This window comes from Chelonoidis abingdonii, chromosome 8, assembly GCF_003597395.2.
Source record: "Chelonoidis abingdonii isolate Lonesome George chromosome 8, CheloAbing_2.0, whole genome shotgun sequence".
NCBI classification, from domain to species: domain Eukaryota; kingdom Metazoa; phylum Chordata; order Testudines; family Testudinidae; genus Chelonoidis; species Chelonoidis abingdonii.
Genome location: NC_133776.1, coordinates 77296125 through 77306877, shown reverse-complemented (window position 1 = coordinate 77306877; position 10753 = coordinate 77296125). Strand labels below are relative to the sequence as shown.

General features: G+C 45.5%; 1 protein-coding gene across 3 annotated transcripts in view; it reads right to left on the bottom strand.

Moving 5' to 3' along the window:
- HDX (highly divergent homeobox) overlaps positions 1–10753 on the bottom strand; it is a 95784-nt gene that overhangs the window by 65928 nt on the left and 19103 nt on the right. For all 3 annotated transcript variants that reach the window (XM_032765484.2, XM_032765485.2, XM_032765486.2), the window contains one exon: positions 211–1335. In XM_032765484.2, the coding sequence (XP_032621375.1) occupies positions 211–1335 (1125 nt within the window). The remainder of the gene's footprint in view (positions 1–210; positions 1336–10753) is intronic.

Below are 10753 nucleotides of genomic sequence, written 5' to 3'. Positions count from 1 at the left end.
TTGCTTGCTAGCATATATATACCTGCCCCTGGAAATTTCCACTACCTGCGTCTGACGAAGTGGGTATTCACCCACGAAAGCTCACGCTCCAAAACCTCTGTTAGTCTATAAGGTGCCACAGGATTCTCTGCTGCTTTCATTAGTCTACATTCTCAGCTTTCACAGAAGAGTCTTGAAAATTTGAAAGGCAAAAATAAATGTACAGATTACCTGGTAGTTGTTTTGGTTTTGCGACAGCCTCAGTTGATTTGAAGATGTAAAATGAGGAGAAAAGTTACTTCTTGATGGATTAGCAGTACTATACAGTGTACTGGATGCTGTATGTAATGAGGTCCGTGGAGGCAAGCGGTAGTCTCTGTTATGATATAATACATTGTCAGGCAAGTCCCTGGCATTCACCATCTGTGAACTGCAGCTCACATTTCTGCCTGGTCCAGACAAAGCTGTGCTTTGGCTCTCCACTCGAAGGGAACTGCTATTTTCACAAAACCTTGAATAACTTTGTATTTGTGCTCCCATAGATGCAAGCTCTTCCTCTCTAGCATATTCATCATCAGCATCTCCTGTTTCCATTGCAATGGACAGGCAACTGCCTTCGACTGAACAAGGCTTCTGTGTTGTATTTCCTCCCATAATTCTTTGAGGTTGATCAGTAACCGCCAAGGAAAAAACTTCACGAATTTCTAAGTTTTGTGTGCTACAAGAAGGGTCTCGAACATTAGCTCTTTGTCCAGATGGGATGTGTGACGCAAAGGCTGTGTGTTCTGGTTTGTGTAACCTCTGACACCCCACTGGTTCAGCTTTACATGGCCTGTGGCATATTATTGGCTTTTGAGGTAACACTAACTCTGCAGTCTGGACAGATGAACCACCATAATTTTTCTTAGTATGATTGTATATGGAGTTTGCAGAATTTAAAACACTTGTTTGTCTTGACAAAATAATAGTTTTTTCCCCCAGGAGCAGCGAAGCACCTTTACAATGTGATACTTGTCGTCCTACTGGGATATGCTGCTGCTGAAATTCTGTATCATTTTTTCCAGGTGGTCTCTGAATAGAGTTTTTATGTATCTCAGTCACTGAAGCATTAGTCTGTTTCGTGGATCCCTGCCTGATGGATGAACTAGCTGGGCTATATATACCAGTTACTATTACATCATTGTTAGATGATGTCCAAGAAGACTGCTGGCTTTGGGATCGAGCAATGTTTACCACATTTCTGACTGCTACTTCTGGAGGCACTGTAGGGGTGCTAGGAACAGTTCTTGGTGGGGTGCCTCCAGATTCTGCAACATTCTTGCTGCTCATCTTTCTTCTTTTATTGCCAACCCAAGTCTGCAAATACAAAATATTAATATATAAGAATGTTAGCCACAGTCAGTTTTACTTAATATTAAAAGCCTCAATCTTGCAAAGACTTCCGCATGTATATAAGTCTTTACAATTAATATTTAAATTACTAATATATTAGAAATGAGTAGCATCAAAAATAGTTGTAAGGTGGAGGGGAAAGAGACATGTCTTGATTATGCAAAAATCAAAACCACAGATGATGGGAATCCAGGTCCCATTTTATCCAAATGCCTGAAGTTCAGTAGAGTGAAGATTTCCAGTTCTGGCCCACCTCAGAAAAGAATATACAACTTGTTGCATCTCCCCTCTTCTTGCCCCAAAATTATCTTTGTATAAACATGGCAGAAGCTTGTGGTTTTCTCCTCCACATACTTGGACTTGGTTTTACCTTTCATTTTTTATTGTGAAGAAAAACCAAACAAGGATACACTAGGTGTTTAATTCCTTCCCCTTCCCAATTTCAACTTTTACATCTTGTGAAAACAAAGTACTCCTGAAACCAATAACTATACTGACAGATTCAGCATAAATCGGTATCTTTACTATCCAATAGCTGAGATGTTTTCAAAACTGCCATACTACAGACACTTCTATCTTCTCCTATTTTTTAATTCAATTAAAAATATATATAAATAAGTGTAGTCCTCAAAGTACCAATGAATCCCAAGACAGGGGGAAAGTTTTCCAACACAAAGGGATTGAATTGAAGATTGGTCAAAAAAGAATTGTAAAAATGTTTGTCTTTTTAATTTAACTTTTTAAATCATATACCTCAAGAGCTGCTTTTAGTGAGAAACTGATTTGATTACATAAATCTAATACAGACTAAGAGGATTAGGTTCAACAGACAGAATAATTTCCCATTACAGATATTTCTGTAACTAACAGTGAAAAATATATGAAATTCTATACAAGATATTTAAAACTGTGGAGGCTGTTCTTTGCAAAAGTCTCTCTCTTTTGAAGAGAACAAGCTAGAGATCTTTAGAGATTTTGTACTTAAGTTCCAAAAACCCATTACTGGTTTCAAACAAAATACATCAAGTAGGAAAACTTGCTCTGAAACTAATAAATGAAAATATATTTAACAAAGGTAGTGGGGAACACTAACTTCAGCATTTCAACAGAGTGTTGCTAGTAACTTTTATTAGAAGCAGCAGGCATAGGTGCCGGCGCTGTGAGTACTCCAGGGCTGGAGCATCCATTGGCGGGGGGGGGGGGGGGGGGGCGCCCTCTATCAGCACCTCTTGCCACCTCCCGAGTTCTGTCTCCCCTCAATCAGCACCTCCCACCCACCATGGAGAACAAGCTGCTTCCGCGGCATGCGAGGCACTGTCAGGGAGGGAGGGTGGGCAGCGGCAGGGAGAGACAGATGGCGGTGCGGCTTGCGCGGAAGGTGGTGGAAGTGCAGCGGGTGGGCAGGGGCACCCCTCTTGTCACCATTAGAAAGTCTTGGCACCTTGACAGCGTTGCTGTTCATAAACGTTCGCTAGGGTTACTGTTTCTTTACCTGTAGGGTTAACAAGGGACAACATCTACCAGAGGAACCAATCAGGGAACCGGACTTTTTCAAAGGTCAGGGACGCTGTCATCAGTCAAATAGTGCCTTTGATTCTGTCTCAAAGCTGGAAGGGGGTGTTTGTTTCCTTCAGTTCTAATCTTCTTTTCCCAGTTGTAATAGTACAGGCTATGAACGACAAGAGGTTTTTTGTTTCTGTATCTCCATCTGTGTAGCTTGCTGGAATATTTTACCCTGGAGTATCTGTTACCAAAAGCTGTATTTCATATTTTCTTTTATAGGAAATGGCCCTAATAGTTGTCAACTGATACAGGGTTATTCTGTCTGTATTTACATATGTAGTTATCTTGCTGGAATGTTTAAACCTGTTGAGTATTTCTTCTGAACGGCTAGAAGAGGGGGGGCATCTCTTTGTTGTTAGCTTGACTAGGTTTGGAATCTGCCTAGCTCGGGAGAGCATAGGGGGAGCTACATATGCACCTCTCTGAATTGCTTCAGGAGTTTAAGTTACAGTATCGCCCAGGATAACCAGGGGTGGGAGCTGTGGTGAGATAAAGAGGAGAAAGTGGGAGTAGCTTCCTTTCCCTTTGGTGTAAGACTTCAGAGCTTCTGGGTCCTTGGGGGTCCCCCACGGGAAAGGTTGGGGAGGAGCCAGGAGAGTTTATCCAGAAAGCCCCTGGAAATCCCTGGCTTGGTGGCAGCGAGTATCCAGATTCAAGCTGGGTAATGAGCTTGGAGCACGGTTTCAATGCTAGCTTCTCTAGTTAGATGAACAGCGTAAGGTTCTAAATTCTGATGTAGTGGAAGCCTTATGAACGTACGTGGTCTGGCTAGCGGCGGGAGGTAAGAATCCCAGAAACCAGTAAGGAGTATTATATTGTTTCTTTTCTCTGCTAAGAGCTTTTAAGACAGATGAGGAAAGGGTTTGATTTTTAAAAAAGGCAGCCAGAGAAGAACATTTTTTCTTCTTCTGTTTTCTCGCCTTGGGCTTAGGCTTGCATTGTTTTTAGCCAGAGCCAGACATTAGGTGACACAGGGTCTTTTGTTAAGCAACAGAATTTCGCATTGAAGAGTCAAATACCCCAGCAAAATAACACACAGGTATAATGAAGTGCGTTCTGGGTCTTGGGGTTAACTTTACATGTTCAAGAACCCAAAATCGGCTAGCGTCTGAAACTAACTCGATAACCAAGTTTGAGTTACTAGCAGCCAAGACTAACCGGAGCCAGAGCTGCCAGCAGTTAGCCAACCACAGACACCAGAGGGCACCCCCAACACAAGAAACCAGGAACCACAAAGTCGCGAAAGCCAGAAAAAGCACAGCTGCGAAAAATGGACAAACCAATAGAAGGCTTTCTCAAAACCACAAATGGCAGAGACGAGGCCACTCACAAAACAATGAAATGGAAAGGCTACAAAAAACAGATAAGTCAGCCAAAGGCTGAAGAAGCGCCCAAAAGAGAAGGGAGAAAAGCCTTCCACACGAGAATGGAAAAACACTTTCAACGAAAAGAGAGATGGAAAAACGAGGAGAAGGACCATACCATGCAGGCCTGGAATTAGAACAGGCTAAGCATCAGAAAACCAGCCACATCCTAACAACCGCCGTCGCCACATACTAGTCTGTCCACCCGCACAAGATTTCCCAACTACAAAGGCAGGTGGATGGACACTGAGGCCTTCTTAGAAATATTGAAAAGCCTGGCATTGGGTACAGCTCTCTTGAAGACCCCAGTACATGCTAAGGTAGGCTGAGGTCACACTCAGTGGCCCTTAGCAGACGTGGCGGCTGAACTGCAAAAGGACAAATGAAACGATTATAAACTGTTTCCAGTTCTTTGGATGGTTTCCTGAGGACATAACACGGTACATACAAGATGGAAAACCCAAAAATCTCACCGAGGCGGGGGAGATTGGAAGCCAAAGTGGATGGAAGTGGCAGAAAGCGCAAGAACCTACTGTCAAGGGGAATGAAACCCAGGGGGCACACCGACAATAAACCCTACAACCGAGGGCAAACCCAAAACCCCACCTACAACCCAAGGAAAGCCACAGACACCCTATCCTTCCACCTCACCAGTCTCCAGTAACTCACCTCGACCCAGTGACCCGTCAGCTGGAAGATGCTATAAGTGTAATGAACTGGACATATAAAGGCAACTGCCCAAAGAACCCCACCCGGGTGCAAGTCATTACACCACCATCACACCAAAGATCCCCAGGCCCAGATACCTCTCAAATCCCCTTGGAGCGAAGGGAAAATTTGAGAGTGGGCGGAAAGAAGGTTACCGCGTGGAGAGACACGGGGCACAAGTGTCAGCTATCCACCAATCCTTCGTGGATCCCAAACTCATCAACCCAAAGGCCAAAGTGACCATTTACCCCTTCATGTCACAAGCTGTAGACTTGCCTACAGCTGAACTGCCTGTCCAGTACAAAGGCTGGTCAGGAATGTGGACTTTTGCAGTCTATGACAATTATTCCATCCCCATGCTACTGGGGGAAGACTTGGCCAACCAGGTGAAGCGGGCCAAGAGAGTGGAATGGTTACACGCAGCCAAACCAGGCAAGCTTCCAGACCCATTCCTGTTTCTGAGCCGTCCACAGAAGCCCCGTCTGTGTTTACCAGAGACCCAGACAGAGGTAGTGGACCCGGATCCCATGCCAACGGCTGAACCAGCCACAGCACCTCCAGTCCCAGGCCCGGAACTGGAACAGCAACCAGCACCAGCACCAAGCAATTGCACCACATCTTCAACCCAACGCCAGAGGGGGCCAGCGAGCCTGAACTGGCAGAAGCAACAGACAACCATACCGAAGAGGCTCAGCCAGAGCCTGAAATACCCCACAGTGCACCAGCGGAGAGCGGTTCACCAGCAACGGAAACAACCCCATCACCTACATCGCTTCCAGAGGGACCAAGCCCAAGTCCACAGTCTGAGGAAGAACTGGTGTCCCAGCCTCAAGGGAACAGTTCCAGACTGAGCAGGAAGCAGATGACAGCCTCAGAAAGCTTGGGTGGCGGCACGGAGCACCCCACCGCCTCTCAGCTCTTCTAACCGATCCCGGTTTGTTATAGACCAAGGACTTTTATACAAGGAAATTCTTTCTGGTGGACACCAGGAAGAATGGCAGCCCGCACAAACGGTTGGTGGTTCCAACTAAGTACCGGGGAAGCTCTTAAGCTTAGCCCATGATCATCCCAGTGGCCATGCTGGGGTGAACAGAACAAGGACAGATTGGGGAAGTCCTTCCACTGGGAGGGGATGGGCAAGGACGTTGCCCAGTATGTCCGGTCTTGTGAGGTGTGCCAAAGAGTGGGAAAGCCCCAAGATCTGGTCAAGGCCCCTCTCCAGCCACTCCCCATAATTGAGGTCCCATTTCAGCGAGTAGCTGTGGATATTCTGGGTCCTTTCCCAAGAAAGACGCCCAGAGGAAAGCAGTACGTACTGACTTTCGTGGACTTTGCTACCCGATGGCCGAAGCAGTAGCTCTAGGCAACACCAGGGCTAAAGCTGTGTGCCAGGCCCTAACAGACATTTTTGCCAGGGTAGGTTGGCCCTCCGATATCCTTACAGATTCAGGATCTAATTTCCTGGCAGGCACCATGAAAGACCTGTGGGAAACTCATGGGGTGAATCACTTGGTTGCCACCCCCCCCCCCAGGACCGTACCATCAAACCAATGGCCTGGTCGAAAGGTTTAATGGAACTTTGGGGGCCATGATCCGTAAATTCGTGAATGAACACTCCAATGACTGGGACCTAGTGTTGCAGCAGTTGCTCTTTGCTTACAGGGCTGTACCACATCTCCAGTTTAGGGTTTTCACCATTTGAACTTGTGTATGGCCACGAGGTTAAGGGGCCATTACAGTTGGTGAAGCAACAATGGGAGGGGTTTACACCTCTCCAGGAACTAACATTCTGGACTTTGTAAGCAACCTACAAAACACCCTCCGACACTCTTTAGCCCTTGCTAGAGAAAACCTAAAGGATACTCAGGAAGAGCAAAAGGCCTGGTATGATAAACATACCAGAGAGCGTTCCTTCAAGGTAGGAGACCAGGTTATGGTCTTGAAGGCGCAAACAGGCCCATAAGATGGAAGCATCATGGGAAGGGCCATTCACGTCCAAGAGCGCCTGGGAGCTGTTAACTACCTCATAGCATTTCCCAATTCCTCACTAAAACCAAAGTGTACCATGTTAATTCTCTCAAGCCCTTTTATTCCAGAGACTTACAGGTTTGTCAGTTTACAGTCCAGGGAGGAGATGACGCTGAGTGGCCTGACGGTGTCTACTACGACGGGAAAAGGACGGTGGCGTGGAAGAGGTGAACCTCTCAACCACCCTGGAACGTCTGCAGCGGCAACAAATCAAGGAGCTGTGCACTAGCTTCGCCCCATTGTTCTCAGCCACTCCAGGACGGACTGAACAGGCATACCACTCCATTGACACAGGTAATGCTCACCCAATTAGAACACCACCCTACCGGGTGTCTCCTCACGCCAAGCTGCTATAGAACGGGAGATCCAGAACATGCTACAGATGGGTATAATCCGCTCATCTACCAGTGCATGGGCATCTCCAGTGGTTCTGGTACCCAAACCAGATGGGAAATACGCTTTTGCGTGGACTACCGTAAGCTAAATGCGGTAACTCGTCCAGACAACTATCCAATGCCACGCACCGATGAGCTATTGGAGAAGTTGGGACGTGCCCAGTTCATCTCTACAATAGACTTAACCAAGGGTACTGGCAAGTACCGCTAGATGAACCTGCCAAGGAAAGGTCAGCATTCGTCACCCATGCGGGGGTGTATGAATTTAATGTACTTCCTTTCGGGCTGCGAAATGCACCCGCCACCTTCCAGAGGCTGGTAGATGGTCTACTAGCAGGACTGGGAGAATATGCAGTTGCCTACCTCGATGATGTGGCCATTTTTTCAGACTCCTGGCCCGAACACCTAGTACACCTGGAAAAGGTCTTTGAGCGCATCAGGCAGGCGGACTAACTGTTAAGGCCAAAAAGTGTCAAATAGGCCAAAACAGAGTGACTTACCTGGGACACAGGTGGGTCGAGGAACCATAAACCCCCTACAGGCCAAGGTGGAGGCTATCCAAAAGTGGCCTGTCCCAAAGTCAAAGAAACAGGTCCAATCCTTCTTAGGCTTGGCCGGGTACTTACAGGCGATTTGTACCACACTACAGCCAAATCGCTGCCCACTGACCGACCTGACCAAAAAGAACAGCCAAATACAGTTAAGTGGACTGATGAGTGTCAGAAGGCCTTTACCCAACTTAAGGCGACGCTCACGTCTGACCCTGTGCTAAGGGCCCCAGACTTTGACAAACCATTCCTAGTAACCACCGATGCATCTGAGCGTGGTATAGGAGCAGTTCTCATGCAGGAAGGACCGGATCACAACTTCCATCCTGTCGTGTTTCTCAGCAAGAAACTGTCTGAGAGGGAAAGTCACTGGTCAGTCAGTGAAAAGGAATGCTATGCCATTGTGTACGCCCTGGAAAAGCTACGCCCATACGTTTGGGGACGGCGGTTCCAGCTACAAACTGACCATGCTGCGCTAAAGTGGCTTCATACTGCCAAGGGGAACAACAAGAAACTTCTTCGTTGGAGTTTAGCTCTCCAAGATTTTGATTTTGAAATTCAACACATTTTCAGGAGCTTCTAACAAAGTAGCTGATGCACTCTCCCGTGAGAGTTTCCCAGAATACACTGGTTAAAATTTTCCTTAAGATGTAAAAGTCTTGTAGTTTACATACTTAGTAGTATATGTAAAGGTGCATGTGTTGTATTAATCTGTTTAGTTAAGTTCTAGGAAGAAATCACCGCCAGTGAAGTTTCCACTGTCTGTGATTTGGGGGGGCGTGTCATAAACAGATAGCTAAGGGTTAATGTTTCTTTTACCTGTAAAGGGTTAACAAAGGAACCAAACACCTGACCAGAGGACCAATCAGAAAACCGGATTTTTCAAAGCTCAGGGGAGAGAATTTGTTGGGTTTGTGTCTGTGTCTTTGTCTGTTCTCTCTCTCGCTATGAGAGGGATCTTTCTATCTTCAAGCTTCTAATCTTCTGTTTCCCAGTTGTGAGTACAAAAAGGTATAAAGCAATATAAGGTTTTTATATTGTTTTTGTATTTACATGTGTGTAGTTGCTGGAATGTTTAAATTGTATTTCTTTTTGAATAAGGCTGTTTATTCATATTTTTCTTTAAGCACTTGACCCTGTATTGTCAACCTTGATACAGAGATATGTTTTATGTGTTTTTCTTTCTTTTTATATAAAGCTTTTCTTTTAAGACCTGTTTGAGTTTTTCTCTGGTAGGCTAAGGAAACGAAGGGAGGGGAAATTCTCTGTAATTAATAAACTGCAACCTCCTTCCTCGGGTCCAGAAGAAGGAGAAAGAAGAAGGAAGGTAATTGCCCTCTCGTTTTGCATTCAAGGAGTTTAGACGTATCGCCCAGGATAACCAGGGAGGGGAGGCGGGGATGAGATAAAGAGGCAACAAGGGAGGAGCTTGTTTTCCCTTTGTGAGACTCAGGGCTCAGGTCTTGGTCCCCCAGAGAAGGTTTGGGGACAGAGAGGGAGTCAGCCCTGGAAATTCCTGGCTGGTGCCAACATATCAGATCTAAGCTCGTATTAAGCTTAGAGGGTTCATGCTAGCTTCTCAGTTATGAACGCAAGGTTCAAATCTGAGTAGAAAGCTATGACACATGGTGTTACAACATCAGCATACTACAACACAAAACCTTACCATGAAAGAGGTGATTAATTTACACAGTCATAAGAGTTTCGTATCAAAGTTGTCTGCAGTGTTCTGAGCCATGTTGGTGTGTCATGTCGGTGAGTGAGGAATATCTTTGATCAACTTCTGTGCTACACTGAGCAATTTACAGCTGCTTGCAAACGCAACTTTCTCACTCAGAGGGGTGAAAAAACCGCCCCCCGAGCACAGCAAGTTTCAGGACTGTAAAACACCAGCGTTGACAGTGCACCAGGGCTGGGAGCTGCGCCCCTTGTGGAGTTGGGTTTTTTAGAGCGCTGGGAGCATTGCCAGGGTAGACTAGCCCAGAGCTCTTCAGGTCCAGGAAAGGTACTCAGGGTCACAGCTAAATAGAACGTGAAACAGACTGTTTAACATAAGTAGTTATGTATTATAAGAGACCATTTAAGGTGAAGTGGCCACTTAATACCTCTGCAGTCATAGAACCAGTGTTTAATAGGTTACAGATTGTTGTAATAAGCTGTAAATCCAGTTTCTTTATTAAGCCCATGATTTTTACTGCCTAGCAAAGTTATGAATTCAAACTCCCAGGCTTAAATTAAATGTAGACAAAGGTACTGAACATGCCTATCACAATGTGCGCCCCAATTACAAGTATGTGGGTGAAACCAGACAATCACTATGCTCTTGAATGAACTCACACAGGAAAATTATAAGAGACAGACACAATATCACAATTTTCAGACCACTCCATATCTGACCTCTCAGGCCTCATCCTCAAAAGGAAACCTGCACAACACATTTAAAAGATGCTTAAATTTATAACTTTGCTAGACCCCTAAAAATAACGGTTTTAATAAAGACACTGGATAATGCCTTATTACAACAGTCTGTAACTCATTAATCCTCCTTTTTTTGTCCTGTGACTGCAGCGGTGTTAACTGTCCACTCCACTTTGAATGGCCTCTTTCAATATGCTAACTACTTATGCAAAACAACCTGTTCCACTTTCTCTTTAGCTGTGACATTTTTGTACCTTTCCCAGACCTGAAGAAGAGCTCTGTGTAGCTGGAAAGCTTGTCTCTCTCGTCAAAAGAAGTTGGTCCAATCAAAGATACTACCTCACCCATCCTGTCTCCT